Source organism: Taudactylus pleione, unplaced genomic scaffold (assembly GCF_031769625.1).
Source record: "Taudactylus pleione unplaced genomic scaffold, aTauple2 ptg000055l, whole genome shotgun sequence".
In the NCBI taxonomy this organism is placed as follows: domain Eukaryota; kingdom Metazoa; phylum Chordata; class Amphibia; order Anura; family Myobatrachidae; genus Taudactylus; species Taudactylus pleione.
Window position 1 is genome coordinate 11,813,380 of NW_028284457.1, and position 20,967 is coordinate 11,834,346.

The window sequence follows — 20,967 nt, forward strand, 5'->3', positions numbered from 1 at the left end:
CTCACATACCACTTCAGCCTCCAGCACGGCTGGAGGCAATATTTAGAAACCGGAAACACTATCACTCCCTCAATGTAATGGTGGTATGTGATGCCTCCCTCCAGATCCTGTCCCTGAATGCAAAATTACCAGGAAGTGCACATGACTCCTTCGTCATCCAGCAATCAGGGATATGGCACAAATTAACCAACCTACAAGCTGGTGATGCGTGGCTTCTGGGTAAGTGGAGACCTTTAGTACATAACAATGTTAAGCTTCATACAGAGTGATCCTGATGTTGTCTATTCTTTTTCACAGGAGACAGTGGCTACCCTTGCACGCCCTGGCTGCTCACTCCTTATTTGGCTCCCACACCAGGGCCACAAAGTGAGTTTAATGCCGCACTTACAACCACCAGGCAAGTGGTGGAGTGCTGTATCGGCCTTTTAAAAGGCCGATTCAGATGCCTCCACCGCTCTGGTGGCGAGCTCATGTATTTGCCGGATATGGTTTCGAAAATTGTGGTCCTGTGTGGGATATTTCACAACATCGCCATAAGGAGTGGTGTCCCAATGCAGCCAGAGGATGCCTTACCTGAGGATGGCCCCCCCGAGGTTGGTCGGAGGTCAGTATGTGGGGGGGCCATATGCGATGATGTGGTGGCCAGATATTTTAGGTAATTATTGTCAAAACAACAGTGTTTATACCCAATGTGGTACGGTTTGTTTGAGAACATCTAATTAATTGTTTTTTTTTACTCCATCTTCTGTTTTTTTCCATAATCTTTGGCACTCCAACGATGACTACTTCCTGCTACCCTTACAAAACCTGTATGTGGAAATTTTGGGGATATATTATGGAACCCATCTTGCAACGCCATATTTGTGGAATCATGTTGGAATGGTCCTTCGTCAACCAGTTCTTGATTTGTGGTGTTTTTGTTTTTGTTTTTTGGGTATGTGTTGTATTTGTGATTATCACTGTGTGTTTTGTTTGTGAGTGACCACTTTGATTTTGGAGTTATGTTGTGAATAAATGTCTTGAGAGTGAAATTTTGTCCCTTTTTTTGAACTTTACAAGCAAGTGTAACCAGGTTCACACACGTTACATTTGCCTAAGGGGTAATCCAGTAATGACGCAAGTTGAGCTAAAATGTAATATGTTTTCTGGGTCCAAACCAACACCCAAAGGAATCCTGTACAATCAGTTGGCTTCATAATATCAGCCTAAGCAGCTTGCACCCCAAATATGAACCTGTAAAATGTAGTAATATCTAATTGTGACTACACCAAAAAAGGGAAATGAGATTGTTACTGTTAGGTGTTTCTTGTGCCTGTTTTACCTAAAAATACAACACACAATCTTAGTGACAACAAATTCAAATCCTTGCAGGAAGAGTCTACTTATGTCAGGGTAAACAATCTCTGATTTTGAAATAACGAATGAGACAGACCGTTAATTTGAAAATATTAATTTATTTACATATAGCAAAAAAAACTAGTCCCTAAGGAGGACTGACATATGGTCAAGGGCCACCAGCAGGCCGATTATATTGTCCCGCATACGGGCCACACAGGCGGCTAATTCAGCCCTACGCCTCTGTTCCTCTGTGGGTGAGAAAAGTGTGGGGATTAATACAACAATAATGAAACCACATTAAAAAACAAGCCAAAACAAAAAAAACAACACTAAAAATATTTGGAAACAAAGCATAATTACACCATTAAAACCCATCCCCCCAAAATGGTGTAGCACAAAAATACAAGGGCAAATAAAAAAATCTGACAGGTGTGATATGTGTATGGTGAAATCAGCAGTAACAGGTAAAGGCAATCTGCAAAATCACCAAAAGTCTACCCAAAAACTCAAACAAAGGGAACGACACATGATTACATACAAACAGTTTGTGTCGAAAAAGAAACCAAAACAAAAACATACCGGTAGAAAAAACGGCAGCTCCAGAAGGCACTCCCTCATCCTCCTCGGAGGTGCTTCCATTCCCCAGCGATCTGGGCGGGGTAATTTCTGAATCCGGGGAGGGGGTAATTCGAAGAGGGGTGGTTGGAGGAGAGGGGTAATTGGAACGGAGGGGAAGGAGCCCCGAAATTTCCACCAGAGGGTCTTGGAAGGCTGGGGAGGAGTGGGAAATAGGGGAATTTTGGGTTGTGGAGGGTTGGCTGGGGGTTGGGGAGAGTGGGCGTGAGCGCCGTCTGGGATGACGCTGACGCCTGAGTCTTCGCTGTGCCCCTAAAAGATGTGAAACGAATTGTGGTTAGGTTCAACCCAATTCCGAGAAAAACACTATTTTCTGACCCAAAAAATTAAAAAACATGGCCATGCAGATATGAGTACAATGAATAAATATGACATACATGAAAACATGGCCATGCAGATATGAGTACAATGAATAAATATGACATACATGAAAACATGGCCATGCAGATATGAGTACAATGAATAAATATGACAGCCATGAAAGCATGGCCATGCAGATATGAGTACAATGAATAAATATGACATACATGAAAACATGCACACGCAGTTAGGGCCACAAAGACAAACATGAAAACCACAGTCCCTAAAACTTACTTTCTGCGATCTGCATGCGAAAGCATGCCAGCAAGCGGGGCGTCCGCCTTTGCTGGTCCGACCCCCTGCGCTCCAGCTGCCCGATCTGGCGGCGTGAGCCGAAGGAGCGCAGGCGGCCCCGTACCTCCGCAAATGCGGAACGCTTTTCGCGGTTGGTGATGGGTGGAGGCTGGCTGGTGATCCGCCTATCCATCACCTCCATTAGCACCAGCAGCTCGCGCCTGGTGAATGCGGAGGCTCTCATGATGGCAATGGTGTATTTGTTAAAAATAATTTTTAATAAAGTGCCCCAAAAAAATTTGATTGGCTAATGTATTTGGGTAATTAACAGGACCAATTCTATTGGTTAGTGTATGAGTCATGTGTTCGACAGGGCCAGAAATCTCTTGAGAGTTATGATAGGCTGGATGCAGTGACATGCGTAAGCAAATTTAAATAAAGAAATGAACCCCGGGAAATATGCGGGTAGAAAAACAAATAGAACAATTGTTTAATTGGGGCTAACATGTATTTTGACAAATAAAAGCGAATGTTTAAGCCGTACGTATTCTGCCGGTAAACACAAACACGGACAAGATTAAAGTTTATTGCATTGTGTTAAAAAAAAAAAAAACAACCAATTAAGCTAATTGATATATTGATTGGCATGATACGATTGAGGGAGGTAGGCAGAATAAACGAGCAGTTAATCGAAATCTGACAGTCCCACTTCCGGGTTGTACTTGTGCATGCGTTCCCTTCAAGCCATTTCGGGGATGTACGCTCGCTATTTTGCACGCTCGTTAGTTAGAGGAGGGGTCGCTTGAGTTTGGGGAGGATGTTTGGCTGCGTTCGAAAATACGAGCGAGTGCTTGAATTTAAATATTTTTGTACGTACGCCGAACGTACGAACGGCCACTTGCGTCCGGGTCTGAATGAGGGCCAAAATACTTTGGGGCTGATTTATCATATCCCACATTTTAATGATATGATAATATTGCTTACATTTGCAATGTGAAAATAAAAAAATTCATGCAAATTTAGGAAGAATCTCTTCCCGGGAGACGGACTCCAATGAGACCGCTGAAGAGCTGGAAGCAGAGTGATAGCATATGCTGTAGATCCTCCATCCTAAATCCTGGGAATCCTTAATATTTTCACAAATATGCCCCTTTATGATTAAAATCACCAATGAATGAGAACAAGGGCAAACCAGCTTCCCTATGTCAGTTTAGCTAAACATGCACATGTAACTACATTGATAAAAGGTACAGTATTTTACTAATTTCCTGACCATTTCTTGACTGCCAGGACAGCTTTAAATTATTCAGTTACATATTGGATTCTTGCATATATTGTCCTCAATATCTAAGTCACATACAGTATTGGAATATATGTAGTAGGTGTCTTGTACAATATATTATAATAATTACCACTATCCAAGGCAATACGTGAGACACATTACATTGAGTTTCAGCATGTTTGAACTAAGGGCCTGATTCAGAGCCGCTCGCTTTGAATCAGGGCCAGCCTTTTTTGGGGGGGGATCGGCCTCTTGGCCGCTCGCATTGCTGTGGTGACCACCCACAGCTATTGCGAGCGGCCATGATGATGGTCGCGATGGTCAAGACCATCGTGACCATCGGGCTTGCGACGAGACCCTTGTGGTATGGTCTCGTGGCCGCAAGCCCCAGAGAGATTTCAGCTCTAACAGAGCCAGAATCTCTCCACTGACATCACTCATGATGTCAGTGGGGCCGCCCCCAAACGGCAGGTGTTCTCATGGGAACACCTCCGTTTGGGCAGCCACCCCCCCGGCCCTCCCACCAAAGGGGGCGAGCTGTCATTCAACATCGACAGCTCGCCCCCTTTGGTGCGAGACCCGGAGCGACGGATTGCCCGTCGCTAGCCGGATCTCGCGCATGCGCACGACCAAGCCGCCTACGTCGTGCGCATGCGCTGTGGGCCACCATTGAACCAGTTGCGAGCGCTCAACGCTTGCGACCGGTTCTGAATCAGGCCCTAAGTCATGTAATAAGGAGGTAGTGTCTCCTTACTGCAAACAGGAGAGGTTAGTATTTGATCATTAGTATTTGAAATGAATACATTCAAAACAATAATTGCTGATTCCCAATTGACCTACATCCAAGAAAGGAACTGAGATCAGGAACTGTCCCAGTTTCTGAATGCTGGAAACTTAGTGGAAAGGAGACAGTGGCTCCATAGATGGTGTGAACTTCTGTTTGAAAAGGTACTGGGTCTCTTCACAGATTATTACATACAAAATCTGATTCTGACTAGTATATCAGACTTTTTATTTAGACTCATACTAATACCTTGTTGTTAAGCCAGCAGGAACTTGACAATCACCTATGCTTCTTTATATGGACATATATAGAGAATTATATCCCCCTGGTGAATTATCATTATGTGAACTGTTTTATTTTTAGATAACTAAATATGTCCTCATTAAAAATTGGTTACAATCTAAAATTATGTGTTACTAGGGGACAATCATATAGAGAAAGCTGCAATTATAAAAGCAGATTCCCCAAATTACCCAGCACAAGATTATTTAATTCTTTAATACATTAATTAATAAATCTTAGCCATAACAAACCAACTAATGCTGGTCATACACTATAGAATTATCTGTGAGATATCTGTCCAATCTGGCTGGTTGGAATGAAAACCTGGTAATGTATGGGAGCAAATGACAGTCGATCAAATGGTTTGAAACACTGGAAAACATACAAAAAACAATTGATCAATTGGTTACATTTGTGTGTTTTAACCAATTTGTCTGAACGACCATTTTTGTCTGTTTTCCAGTGTTTGTGAGCAAAAGGTCGATTGTCATTTGCTCCCATACAGTACCAGATTTTAATTTCAACCAGCCAGATTGGACAGATGGAATCAGTATGAATAAATGAGAGCCGAACTCCAGCCCAGTGGTTCAAATCCCGATTGCCGCAGCCCGATGGTTTGAAATCCCGACAGCAAATCCACTATCCCTACCCCTCTCTCCCCCTAACCCTCCTTTTGGGGTGCCTAACCTTCCCCCCTAGTGCAGAACCCTAACCTATCTTCGTTAGTGCCTAAACCTAACCCCCCCCTCCTCGCACCCTAAACCTAACCCTCCTGGTGGGGGTGCCTAGCCCTAACCTCCCCCCTAATGTGTAAACCTAACCCCCCTTCCCCTAGCCTAACCTTAACCTTCCCCGGGAGGGTGCCTAACCCCAATACCCCCCGGGGGTCCCTAAACCTATCCCCACCATCCCTGGCTAAGTGTATACTTACCTCGGCTGAGGATGATCGGTCTGGTGTCCTCTCATGGTTCCGGCGTCGGGATTAACATAGGCGTCGGTATTTGGACTCCTATGTTAAATCCCTTGCCAGGATTTCTTTATCAGGATTGAGACCGGCGGCCATATAGTGGGCGTTCCCGGGAGATCATAGGGAGGTATCTTAGCTCATGCACGGAGATGTACCATCCTATGGACGTATAATGGGAGTGTCACGGGTGTGTCAGTGAAAGTTTTGCGTACACAGATGCTGATCCACTCACATAGGAGGCCATACTCGGATGGAGAAACAGCACCTTGCTGATGCAAGTTTTGGTGGTGCAACCGATGGTGGCGTCTAAAGATGCATCAAACAGAATTTCAGAATGCAGAAAGTGGGCATCTCAGTCCTGGCACATTTGGATGCACGGCTGTACACAAGAGAAGGCCATTGTATTAGCATTTGATTAAAGTCACAGACAGATGACCACCAATAGCTGCAGCTGCTGGCACTTATGGATACAACTGTAAATCGGCCCCAATGAAAAGTCTGGCTGAAGCTACACTCATGACAGAAAGATTTATCATTAACATAGTGCATGAGCATAGGCAAACGTAGGGGGGGTTTCCATCTGCCTAGAAACCCCCCTCCCCAGCCCACACCATGACCACAATAGAAATAGTACTATAATAGAATTTTACTAGTACTGCATGTTCTTCTCAGTATCACAAATGAAATAATTAGCACCACCTGTGGATCTTTTAAAATGTATCTGCCATTAATAAATAATCTGTGCACCAACTAGGAGATCTGGAAAACATGCACTGTTAGAGATGCACTGCTATAGAGCCCAATATGTACAGTACATATATGTCCATGACAGTGCTAGGTTCTTCTGTTGCTCCTCCAGGCTCCCAGACTTGCTCCAATAGTCTGGAACGGTGCCCATATCTAAAATAAATACATTCAGCTCAGACAGGATGGCCCTACTGCCGCATTTAATGGCATATTGTGATCGCTGGTCCTGTATATGCTGGAATTATTACACACAACACTTTCTATGATGCTTATTAAAGCTGGATAAGTGGTAATTATGCCCTCTTCATTGACTGGCCATACTTGCTCTAAAATTAAGCATTTGGAAACCCCCCTCTGGAAATCCTGCGTTTGCCACTGATGAGCGCCACTCCCTCAGGTGATTAAAACATTATTTGTATATAATAGCATACAAAGCACCCTTTTAAACTTACTAAGTCTTCAATCGCCACTTTATTACAATTAAAAACATTCTTCTTCCTCCTTGATTCAATACAGAACAAATGTCACATCCCTGAAAAATCTCTGTAAAAGCTAAATCTTGCATAGTATACTAAGGGGCCTATGTATCAAAGCTAAGCTTGGTGAGAAATACAATTGTGATATATAAATCACCAACCAATCAGCTTTTAATTTTAATTTTATAGGCTGTGTTTGAAAAATGACAGTTAGGAGCTGATTGGTTAATACTTTTTCTCTCACAATTTTATCTCTCATCAAGCTTTGATACATAGGCCCCTAAATAATTAAAGCCAGGAGCTTATAGGACTCTTCACCATCCAGCATCACAAACATCTTCCCAAGCTGGCCATTAAAGGGCAGCATACTTTTGAATTACTGGGATGCAGATGAATTTACAAATGTTATAAAACATTTTTCCCATCACTGTTGCCACCATTTGGCAGACAATGACTATCAGACAATGGGCCTGATTCAGATCAGCTCATGAGCTCTGAGCGCTTGCAAGCGGGTCGATGTTGGCCCAGTGAGCATGCGCACAACAGACCCAGCTCCATCGTGCGCATGCGCGAGACCCGGATAGCGACGGGCAAGCCGTCGCTATGGGTCTCGCTACAAAGGGGGCATGCTGTCGATGGTGAGTGACAGCACGCCCCCTTTGGTGGGCGTGCCCGTGGGAACGCCTACCGTCTGGGGCCGACCCCACTGACATCACAAGTGATGTCAGTGGGAGTGCTTTTGGCTCTGATAGAGCCAAAAGCACTCCAGGGCTTGCGGCAACGAGACCCTACCACAACCATCGCGACCATCTTCCTGGCCACTCGCTATAGCTGTGGGTGGTCACCCACAGCTATACGAGCGGCCAGGTGGCCGCTCTAAAAATTCAGAAGGACGGCCCTGATTCAGAGCGAGCACTCTGTCAGAGCGTCGGGCTTGTGGCGAGACCCTTGTGATAGGGTCTCATTGTCGCAAGCCCCAGAGAGATTTCAGCTCTAATATAGCCGAAATCTCTTCCACTGACATCACTCGTGATGTAAGTGGGGCTACCCCCAAACGGAGGCGTTCACATGGGAACGCCTCCATTTGGGCAGCCACCCCCCGGCTCAACCACCGCAGAGGGCGTGCTGTCACTCACCATCGACAGCACGCCCCCTTTGGTACAAGACCCAGAGCGACAGAGTGGCCATCACTACCCGGGTCGCATGCGCACTGGCCCATCATCGACCCGGTTGCGAGCACACAGCGCTTGCGACCGGGTCAGAGCCAGGCCCTGTGAGTGCCAATCAAAGATAGCAATGTGCCCTGTTGCCTAGCAGCAGCCTAAACAGGGAAAAGAGTCATTGACTGAACAGGGACACATCTGATGCCGACAGCCTCCAACAAACCCATGAAGATGCCCTGATGCAGAAAGAGTAGCCAGGAAGGAACCAGGGGAGGCACAGCTATCATGAATTGAAAAAAAAAACATTGGAACACCGTTGAATGATTACAAACATCAGCCACCATCAAATGAAGAAAACACTAGAAAAGAAACAAAAACATTGAAAGTTAGTAACCATTGGATTCGGATGTCTATCCCTACACTACATCTGCTGATGGACTCTGGCCACCACTCCTCCACCGGGAAGTTCTCTCTCTCCAGTGTGATGTTCCCACACGCTCTCAGTGAACAGGAGGCACCTCCCATGGAAGCCAGCACTGTTCTCAGACAGGGGCACCATGGCAAGGAAGCTCAACAGAAAGCCCATGAAATACAGGGTACATTGTGCAAAGAGGACATCGCTCATCGCCATATTCAGCAGCTGAGGAGGGATGCGCATGGAGGCTGCAGAAATATTCACAGGTGCCCCAGACCTGGGGACATGCTGCTGAAAAATGCTTATGGTAGCTGCAATACAGATCTCTCATCCCTGATCCTCCTGCCCTTCCCAGCACATCCCCATGGCCGGGCCTCAGTCAGCTGCAGGGCAGCAGCAGTCAGGATTATGGTGACACTGGTGAGATGCAACGGGCAGGAGTGAAAAGCTGGGGGATGTATAGAGGGGACAGTAGTTACATGGTGTAGGTTGCAGAGGACTTTGCCAAGATGAAATTGCTCCTGTGTGAAGCCAGGGCAGGTCGCTAGTACATACAGTCAGGTGCATAAATATTGGGACATTTTAAAATTTTGGCCTCTATTCACCACCACAATGGCTTTGAAATGGAACAAAAAAGATGTGCTTTAACTGCAGACTTTCAGATTTAATTTGAGAGTAATTACATCCAAATCAGGTGAACGGTGTAGGAATTACAACGGTTTCTATATGTGCCCCCCACTTTTTAAGGGCCCAAAAGTAATGGGACTATCAACTCAAAAGCTATTTCATGGACAGGTGTGGGCTATTCCCTCATTATTTCATTATCAATTAAGCAGGTAAAAGGTCTGGAGGTGATTCTAGGTGTGATATTTGCATTTGGAATCAGTTGCTGTCGACTCTCAATATGAGATCCAAAGAGCTGTCGCTATCAGTGAAGCAAGCCATCATTAGGCTGAAAAATCAAAACAAACCCATCAGAGAGATAGCAAAAACATTCGGTGTGGCCAAGTCAACTGTTTGGAACATGCTTAAAAAGAAAGAAAGCACCGGAGAGCTCAGCAACACCAAAAGACCCGGAAGACCATGGAAAACAACTGTGGTGGATGACAGAAGAATTATTTCCCTGGTGAAGAAAAACCCCTTCACAACAGTTGGCCAAATCAAGAACACTCTCCAGGAGGTAGGTGTACTGTATATGTGTCAAAGTCAACAATCAAGAGAAGACTTCACAAGAGTGAATATAGAGGGTTCACTACAAGATGTAAACCATCGGGGAGCCTCAAAAACAGGAAGACCAGATTAGAGTTTGCCAAACAACATCTAAAAAAGCCATTACAATTCTGGAACAACATCCTATGGATATATGAGACAGATGAGACAAAGATCAACTTGTACCAGAGTGATGGGAAGAGAAGAGTATGGAGAAGGAAAGGAACTGCTCATGATCCAAAACATGCCACCTCATCAGTGAAGCATGGTGGTGGTAGTGTCATGGTGTGGGCATGTATGACTGCCAATGGAACTGGTTCACTTGTATTTTTTGATGATGTGACTGCTGACAAAAGCAGCAGAATGAATTCTGAAGTGTTTTGGGCAATGTTATATGTTCATATTCTGTCAAATGCTTCAGAACTCATTGGACGGCGCTTCACAGTGCAGATGGACAATGACCCGCAGCATACTGCAAAAGCAACCAAAGAGTTTTTTAAGGCTAAAAAGTGGAATGTTATGCAATGGCCAAGTCAATCCCCTAACCTGAATCCGATTGAGCATGCATTTCACTTGATGAAGACAAAACTGAAGGGAAAATGCCCCAAGAACAAGCAGGAACTGAAGACATTTGCAGTAGAGGCCTAGCAGAGCATCACCAGGGATGAAACCCAGCGTCTGGTGATGTCTATGCGTTCCAGACTTCAGGCTGTAATTGCCTGCAACGGATTTGCAACAAAGTATTAAAAAGTGAAAGTTAGATTTAGGATTGTTTAGTTTGTCCCATTACTTTTGGCCCTTTAAAAAGTGGGAGGCACATATAGAAACCGTTGTAATTCCTACACCGTTCACCTGATTTGGATGTAATTACCCTCAAATTAAATCTGAAAGTCTGCAGTTAAAGCACATCTTGTTTGGTTCATTTCAAAGCCATTGTGGTGGTGAATAGAGGACAAAATATGAAAATTCTGTCAGTATCGCAATATTTATGCACCTGACTGTATATACAATACTGTGCAAACATTTTAGGCAGGTGTGGGAAAAATGCTGCAAAGTAAGAATGCTTTCAAAAATAGAAGTGTTAATAGTTTATTTTTAGCAATTAACAAAATGCAAAGTGAATGAACAGAAGAGAAATTTAAATCAAATCAATATTTGGTCTGACCACCCTTTGCCTTCAAAACAGCATTTTATTGTGGTATCAGAATATAACTTAGTATTTTATTGGGTATCGGAATATAAATCTTTACTTTTAATGGTAATTAATAAGATAATAGAAGACATCAGAAAAACATACAAAGATGCACAGCTGCATGTGCTGAGAATATCAAGTTTATGTTTCAATTCAGGCAAAGGGGCTGGTAATGACCCTAAGGGCCTGATTCTGAGTCAGGTGCAGCAGCAATGTCAGACACAGTGGTGCAATGTTTATCATCTGCGCATGCATCTGATTAGCACAACGCATATGTTCCGATTTTGTTTGTGCAGTGTCGCAGAGCAAATTTAGACACATAGTAGCAGAAATGTAAGGGGTATACCTGGACAGTGACTGGGAGGAAACAGGGGGGTGGCTAAAAAGATGCACGGAGATGGTCAATCTTATGGTAGTGTCATGCTTGTGCCGCTGAAAACGGTTGTGTACATAGATGTACAGTCACTCGCATAGGAGGCCATACTTAGACAGAATAAACTGCACCTTTCATAGGGATGATGTAAGTTTCGATGGTGCGTATAAAGACACACCAGATGATAATGCAGCGTCTATAGATGCTGCGAGTAGTCGCTTCAGTCCTTGCACATTTCAATGCATGGATGTACACCAGGGAAGGGCTTTGTAGCTGCATTAACACAAAGTTGCAGACCAGACTGCAGTAATATATGCAATGATGGCTGCGACTACGTCCTACTCAGGTATGGTGTGTTTCTGAGTTGCAGCAATCATTGGTGAATCTGTTAAAATACAAGGTTGTATTTTTGCAATTAAATTGTGTCATTTATGTAATATGCAGACAAGTAAACCAAAATGTGGCAACATTAATCAAGGTAATTTTGTAATAAAATAAGGTATAATGTACACCAATATAATATGAGGCATGACACAACTAATAAACACCAGATTTTAAATTACCAAGCAGTCTGTATCATTAGCTATAACAATCATGTACCTATTATTCTCACAAGTGATACAGACAGAATAGAATACAAATAAATAAATAAATTATGGAAATACTGTGTACTGCTGCAATGGTCAAGAAATGAGAGAGCACTGTTGTCTTGGTAAATTGAAAACAGACATGTTGCATCTGCTTTTGGGGAAGAGTGTCAGTAGGCAACCTGACTGTGGATCATAGTGCAAGATGTTTATGACAGTTTCCCAATGAGAGAGCAACTGAAAAGATTAGGGCCGTATTCAATTGCCGGCAAAATGTCCCGGACATTTCGCATGGTGCACTTTCCGCTGTCATCGCTGGTTTGGGCTCCGGAAAAGTATCGCGCTCGTCCCCGCTATTCGCCCTATTCAGTTGCAAAGGACATGAGAACGCGTCCCGGCAAAACTCAAAGCAGCCAAAAGTGCTGTCAGATTTGGGGAAATCAGCCAGACACACCCCAAAAGATGCACTGACATGGGGGATCATTTTGGATACCACCGAATAGCCCTGCTGTAGGTATTTAGGGTATTTGAATGGTCTCAATAGGTGCTATTTAGCCTCTTTGCACATGCGGTGAAGAATAGCATTTTGCAGTTTTTTTATGGAAAAATAAGTAGTCCCAACAAATTTGGGGTACATGAAGATGGGTACAAGCATAATTTAAAATTGCTAAAGAGTGTTTTTAAAAAAACGCATCCTTCAAGAAGCATCTGCAGTCAAAAAAACAGCTTGGGCATACTTGGGGGATGCCCTGGAGTCTATTTCACTAGATTTTAAGTTTGTTCCCCAACTTTGCTTTTTTTCACCCCCAAAACTAAAGTGTTTTTTTGGGGGGTGATCTAAAGCATTTTTTAAACTTTTTTTGACACAGGTTACATTTGGTGGACTGTCCCAAGGCTGCAGGGGTGTTCCCGCAACTTGGCACCACAAACCCCCAATTCTGCGAAACTTTTCCCCGTATTCAATTGCAAAGACTTTCCACTGGTGTGAAAAGTCTGTGCCTTGTAAGCAGTTGACAAGTTCTCGCCTGGGGAAATGATGTCACCGGTGAGAACTTTTCGGCGATCTTTGCTTTTCACCGGCAATTGAATACGGTCCTATGGGTTTATCAAAGCTTGGAGAGAGATAGGGTGGAGTGGGATAAAGTATTAACCAATCAACTGCTATCTAATTTTATAGGAAAAATGATGGTTAGGATCTGATTGATTGGTACTTCACCACTCTTCAAGCTTTGATAAAGAGTTGTGCTCTTAGTCCCGGATGGTCTCTTTACTAGCCTCTATTATAATCCAAGCAAAAATATTGGTGTGTTAAAGCATCTACAGCACCCACATAGATGGCACCTACAGGGGCGCCGAGGGGGGGGAGTGGGTACAGATTACCAGGGCCCGGGCTTCCTGGGGGGCCCGGCGGGGGCCCGGGTCTGGCGCCGCTCCCCCTCCCTCACAGCAGCCCAGCACACAGCGTGTGCTGAGCTGCAGTGGAGACTGCTTGTGGCTGCTGAGCAGCAGCCACAGCAGTCTCCTATGCCTGTGGGGGGTGCGATCACACTGATCGCACCCCCCCCGGCTTTGAGCAGGGCTGAGGGGGCCTAGAGCGCCCCCCTCCCCAGCACGCAGCGCTGCAAATCTTTTTTGGGGGGGGAAGGGGGCGTGGCCACGCCTCCCGTGATTAGGCCACGCCCCCTATTACCCGGGCCCGCCGCGGCTCTCGGCGGGCCTGGGCACCTATAGGCAGATATTGTGAATAACTGACTCCTTAGCAACATTTATCAGGAGTTAATCCATTGTGTTATAGTACCCAACATATAGATTTTATTAGGCAAAATAATTTTCCAGTGGAGTAAGCCTTTATAAATGATCTAAATACTTTTCAGGGAGATATATTAATAATCCACACAAAATTGTAACAACATTTGCAATATAGCAACAGTTCTCGTGAAATAAAAAATTAAATCTCAAATAAAAAGTTATTTACTACACAGTATTGAACAATTATCCATAAATATATATTTACTATATTACTACAATAACCAGAAAGTAATGTTCAAATATTAATTAATGTTCAAAGTGATTTTATTGATGAACAGCTGTAGTGTGAAAAAATAATCTAGAATAATGAACAGTAACACTAAAACCCTGTGGCGGAACTAGCAGCGGTGCAGCTGGTGGCTTGCACTGGGGCCCGCTGTGGTACAGGGGCCCATAGCCTCTGCAGCCGACAGCGCCGCTGCACCCGCCGCCAGTGTCCCCCAGGCCCCGCAGTGAGTGTGGTATGCACTACACAACAAACGCCGCTGCCGGCCCCGGGTAGTACGAGGCGGTGTGTTTGTTTTGGCAACTCAGACAGACTCTCATTGGCTGTTGCATCCACAGAGGGAGCTGGGCTAGAACTCACTCATGAGCTCTGCCTTCCGGCTCCCACAGTGGGTGATTGGAGAGACCTCATGACGTCTCTCCCATACTGCAGAGCGAGAGCGGGTCGGGAGGACAGAGGAGCTGACAGCGGCGAGTGCAGGAGCGGGAAATCAGGTAAATATTTTTTTGGGGGGGTTTTGTGTGTTTGTTCTATAGGCAGAATACTACTGGGGCACTGCCCATAGGCAAGACTACTACTGGGGGCACTGCACAAAGGGGTGAATACTACTGGGGACACTGCATAGCAGGGGACTACTACTGTGGGCACTATATAAGGGGCACCACTACGTGGGGCCCTGCATAGGGGGGGCCCAAAGCATATTCTTGCACCTGGGCCCACCACTCTCTAGTTCTGCCACTGCATATAACAGTTGAGTAAAATTGAGTATAATTCCAACTAAATATTTAAGCATAAAAATTGACATAAAAAAACACCTAATATATTTGTGTAAAGCCCATATTTATACTCAATGTTCTGTACTACCTTGGTGACTCTTGTTCATATAATAGACACACAACATTATATTTTTACCTTCCTTTTAATGTAATGTAATATTAACAGATGAAGGTATAATTGTTTTCCTATTGCATGGCTTTCCTCTTTGAGTCAATCTTAGTTTTATTATTGTCTATTTACAATTAAATTATGTAAAAACTATTTATGGATTTTCATTTAATGTTGTATACATAACTCAATACAATGAATTTCATATTCTTGATGCCCTTGAAATTCTCATACAAAGGCAAAAGCTACTGTATTGATATGCAATTTGATTTTGCCCATAGCAATAAGTACATCTGATAACATTTGTAATTAAATTACAAACATTTGAAATACCATATCTTATATATAAAATGAGTTTGTCTGTTTGATTATTTGTTTGTTTGTCTGTCTGTCCAGTTTTGCATTCGGACACGTCTGCACCGATTGGGATGAAACCAATGCAAGGTTGTCCAGCTGGATCCTGGCCAGGTTTTAGGGGGGTTAGGGTCCCCATCCCGCTGGATGGATTTGGTCGAAAACTTCAGAGTGGTAACATTGGATCCCGGAAGACATACTAGGGGGGTTGAGGTCCTGGCCAGACCTCCCATTGGTGTACACTGGGCAGAACTTTGACCTGGGGAGCTTGTTCAGAGCCTTCCACTGGATAGATTTGGATGAAAACTTCAGAGTAGTAACATTGGATCCCAGAAGACATACTAGGGGGTTGAGATCCCAATCAGACCTCCTGTTGGTGTACACTGGACAGAACTATGACCAGGGGAGCCTGTTCTGAACTTTCCATGATATGAATTTGTACAAAAACTTTACAGAGTGGTGACATTGGACATACTAGGTGGTTGAGGTGCTTGTCAGACCTCCTGTTGGTGTATGCTGAGCAGTACTTTGACCAGGGAAGCCTGCTCTGAGCCTTACACTGGATGGATTTGTATGAAAATTTCACAGAGTGGTAACATTGGATCCCAGAAGACATACTAGAGGGTTGAGGTCCCTGTTGGACTTCCTGTTGGTGAACGCTGGGAAGAAATTTGACCCAGGGAGCCTGTTCTGTACTTTCTACTGAATATTTTTGGAAAACATCAAATAAATTAGACAAAAACTTCAGAGTAGTAACATTGGATCCATGAAGACATACTAGGGGTTGAGGTTCCCAGTTGGACCTCCCGTTGGTATATGCTGGGCATAACTTTGAACTGGAGAGCCTGTTCTGGGCCTTCCACTGGATGGATTTGGGTAAAAACTTCACAGAGGGGTGGCAAATTGAGCTGGAATGTCTAATGGAGTGGTTGGGGTCCCAGTCGGACCTCAAGGTGGAGTGCGCTGGGCAGAACTTTGAACCAGGGAGCCTGTTCTGGGCCTTCCACTGGATGGATTTGGATGACATCACATAATAAAACTTAATAACTTGAAGATTTAAACCCGGGCAATGCAATACTTCAGCTAGTACTGTACATATAGATGTTTATTTGTGTGTATGACAGATTGGATTACTTTTGGTACCATAGTTATATAGTTAAATGCTTCTTAAATGTTAATTATGGCTAGAGAACATTTATAGAAAAAATAATTTTCCTTCTGTCTTTCCAAGGTTGTGCTTGAAATACTCAAAGAGAACCTAACACAGGTGCCCAGTAAAGTTGTAAATGTAATTACCATTCATAACTATTTTTCTGGAAAGTTATATAGTGGAGAGTGATAAACTACCAACCAATCAGCTCCTAACTGTTATTTTTCTACACAACCTGTAACATGACAGTTAGTAGCTGAGTGGCTGGTAGTTTATCACTTTTCAGAGCTTAGTACATCTCCCCCATTATGCCTTATGTATAATAACGATAATGCTACACTTTTTTATCTATATTTAATCTGCCTCTTAAGACATTTTGCAGTAAAAAGCCATGGCAGTTCTAAATGAAAAATGGAGCGCTGAGTGAAGCCTGATATCCTTTATAGACCAAGGCTGTTGCATATAATGTGCTAAATTACATTTTGACATTGTAATCTGCATTTTGTTGTGGATGTGTGGTGACAGTTTTGATAGTCCTACTGTATAGCTGCAGAGAGGTGGAACTTGAGTTATCAGTGTGTCTTGTTAGTTTATAGTGGATGGATGTAGAACAGCTTCTTCTCTGAATTTTCCTCCGTCCCATTTTTATTGTTTGTCTTTTTTGTCAGATTGGTGGTAAGAAACGGCAGAGCAGTAGCCATCTTCCAACACTGATGCAATATGCTTCCCTTCTACAGTATATCACCCTACTGGAGTCAACAGTGCAGTGCTATCCCACCTCATGGGCCTTGCACGCGTTATTGGAATGGAAGTAAGAAACCTCTTACCTCTGTGCCATTGTTGTTTGGGCCATCATTCAAAGTGAACTGGTTTTACTGATCAGCTGGCCGTTCTTGCTTACCAATTTTTATGCCATTTATATCTTGTGTATTTATTTATACAGAGTGTTATTGTTATTGATAATGTATTTGGTAGAGGAGCTGTAATAAACTGCTTGGGTGACAACAACTTCATGAATTACATTTTTATTCTACAGAAAATTGTGTAGAACTATAAAGTACAAAAAGTTATTTGCATTGCAGACACAAACATTTTGTTGTCGGTATCCTAACATTACTGCATTTTTATGATTTGTCTAGGAGTACCAAGATTACGATCCTGAAGCATGAAGATTGTGAGCAAGTGGCAACAACATAGAATAATCTACTGATCATAATACATTCCAATGTACAATGTACCTAGTCCTCAGATTTTATTTACTGTTTTTTTTTTTACTGTATATGGAAGTCTTCCATAAGTGATGAAAAAAGAAGAGTCACTAAACATGATTTGGTTTCAGGTTAGCTGATTCCAACATACTGAAATGGTCAGCAATGAGTGGGGTATTTTGTGCTATGAATGTTGTGGCTTCAAATTAAAAAAAAAATTAAACAAAAACACCTTCTACTTTCTACATGTATTATTACTTGTTTTTGAGTGATTTAGTACTCTTTCTATTTTCCTACACTTTTGTAAGTTGCATACAGTATGTTATTTACTGTCTTATGTACTATATTGTGAAATCTGTTTCTAACTATCGAGAAATTCTAACATAAGCATGAAATATGCATCAAACTAAAATAGAGATCTGGCATGTTTTTCATTTGTTTGTATTTCTTAATCATTTTAAATGATATAATTTACATTTAACAATGATAAAGTTTAATTCAAACGTAGACTCTTGGTTCTATATTAAAGTGGAACAGGTGACATAGGGTAATAGTGTACATGTGGGTATGCATGATGGAATGAGCACTAATATATGTCATTAATATATTTTTAATGAATCAATTATCATCATAATCTTTGTTCATTTATAATGCTCCATAAAATATCACAGCATGACTCACAAGAACATGATTATAATTAAGCATAATAACAAATAAATGAGCACAAATAGAAGGATAATAAATTGATGAAAACAATCAGGCATAACAGCAGGCAGGTAGTACAAACAAAAGTACATGTCATGCTCGAGCTTACAGGTGGCATAAGGATAAGTACTTATTGCGTGCTTATGCGTTAAACAATCACATACAAAACATGTAATGAGCTACACACAAGGCATAAGATAGATAGCCAAACTTTCCATTCAAACAAAGTAGTTAAAATATATTAGTTAATAACAAATTATTTGGCTAATATAACCAATCATTGATATAGCTTTGCATTTTCACCATGTGTGTTTTGGAGATTTGTTGTAACATATTGTTGTTTGTAGCTTTGCATTCTATGAAGGCAATTCAATTATTGGCTACACAGGGCCTTTTCAGAACGGTCATGAGGCACTCCCCAGTGATGGATCTGTGCTCATTCTGCTCCCCCCTCCCCATAGAAGTGCGCAGAAAATGAGCAAAGATTACTTACCATACTAAGGGGAAACATGCTCAGCCAGACATTGTTAAGAAGACAAGCATAACAATTTTTACATTTACTGTATGTTAAGCAACAATTTTAACTTCACGACTAATCCATCTAATGACTCATTCACCCATCTCTTCCTAGTAAGTATTTATGTATATACTTGGTAGTAGCTAATACTTTTAAATGGGAAGTTTGAGTATTTTTCAAAAGCACAATGCTAATCGGCCAGGTGTTATATTTTAGAAATTGCTGCTTTTTGTATTGCTGCGCCTCCTATGAAAACGTCTTGTATTTAAGCAAAAAATTATTATGATATGAAAAATGCTACAGACAGTAGTTCTATATATGCTCAATTCAATTTATAAAAGAAACAAAACCAAACTGTTCTGTGGCATTATAGTATGTCTTCTTCCTCTTCTCATTTTCTGAGATCTAGATATTGATATACACTGTGGGTTCTCAACCATTTCTTTTGGCTAATACCATATAGCGACTATGGGAATAAATCAAGTACCACTTTGCAGAAAGTATGCATTATAAACATGTAAATATATGTGACATTTACAGTATTCCACATAGCATATTGCCCCTCCACATAGCTCTCACTACCCCATCCACAGACATCTCACTGCTCCTTCCACAGACTTCTCACTGCCCCCTCCACAAACTTGTCAATGCCTGCTCTGCAGGCTATAATTCTACCCCCCAAATCTCACCCATCACCTATCCCAATTGCCCCTACAGCTAATGGAAAAGGAAACTGACAACACACTGAGCCAGGCTCCTGGAGACCAGAATCTTCTGTCTTTCCTGCATCAAGCCCCCTGTCTCTCTCCAGCTTCATGCCTCCTTATCTCTTTTCATCCTCAAGCTCCCTGTCTCTCCCCAGCCTTTTGCCACCTTGTCTATCTATCTCCAACCTCATGTCCCCCCCGCAAAACCCCACCTTCATGACCACCCCCTGTGTCTCTCCAGCGTCATGACTCTTCCTGTGTCTCCATCAAATTTAACCCTCCTCTTGTGTCTCCAGTATCATGAACCCATGAGTCCCCCTGTGTCTTTAGCCTCATAACCTCCCTGAACCTTTAGTTTGCTCCAGCCTATTCTTCACCTTCTGTCTGAAGTTCCTCTAACTGCCTGGCCTGCTAGTTCCTCTTCATGTTACTGCTATTTCCATCACCATCATGACGTCAAAGATACAAAAAACTAGGACAGAGATCCTCTCCTGTTGCCGGGTCTGGTGTGGACTGCTCTCGACACTGGAGCCAGTGCTCAATGCACTTGCTCTGGGCAGGCAATTACAGATGCCACTGCAGTAGACTGTGGTCAACATCTTGGCCATCTTGGTGTAGGTAGTACTCAAGCTCGAGTACAACTTGTACCTGGTGCTACAAATATCACTGATTGATAACCGGTGATATATATCGAAATTTTTATTCTCGAAGCATCTATGCTGTAAATTCATATAAATGGGATTAATGTACAGGATGAATGAAATTACTGTTTGTGAATTATTCAGCTAATGCCTGATGAATTAAAAGATTATGGGATGGATAGCTCCTTTGTCATTGTTGAACTGAAAAGTGATAAATATAAAAAAAAACAAAGAAACAAAAACAAAATATTTGTGTACATTTATTTTTTTAAGTAAACAGTTATGGAATAAATACCACAATCCTTTTAATTTTAAAGTAGAAAAAAATATGCATTGCTAATCTTATCAATCTGTACATTATTGTAATTTAACAATTGTTATGTAATTCGTAAAGAAATAAATGTCACCAGTGTGGTTGCATAAACTGTTTTTATTGTAATTTATTTCTATAAGGCAATGTAGATATTTGAGAAATTTGAGATGAGACATTAACAGTATATCACGAAATCTGCAGGTTTTTTGTACTTTACAATATATCATTTCTACAGCATTTTGAGCTTCAATCAGAGTAGGCTGCAATTTTGTGTCCCGAGGGGGAAGCACAAAATCTGCAAAAGTATGTCTTTACTGTATGTCTATGTTCAGCTGCACGTTTCCAGATATGTACTGTACACTGTAAATACTGTACTGTATTTTTTTAACAAAGATACACTCATATAG

At 42.5% G+C, this 20,967-nt stretch overlaps 1 protein-coding gene across 3 annotated transcripts in view; it reads left to right on the top strand.

The window, feature by feature from the left end:
• The window catches only part of SNCA (synuclein alpha), an 82,312-nt gene extending 61,714 nt beyond the window's left edge, over positions 1–20,598 (top strand). Inside the window, exons 6-7 of one of the 3 annotated variants that reach the window (XM_088464430.1) lie at positions 17,138–17,280; positions 17,609–20,598. In XM_088464430.1, the coding sequence (XP_088320556.1) occupies positions 17,138–17,280; positions 17,609–17,666 (201 nt within the window). In that variant the 3' untranslated portion in view covers positions 17,667–20,598. The remainder of the gene's footprint in view (positions 1–17,137; positions 17,281–17,608) is intronic. The other 2 variants (XM_088464432.1, XM_088464433.1) reach the window with 2 other exon arrangements.
• The last annotated feature ends 369 nt before the right edge of the window (positions 20,599–20,967 follow it).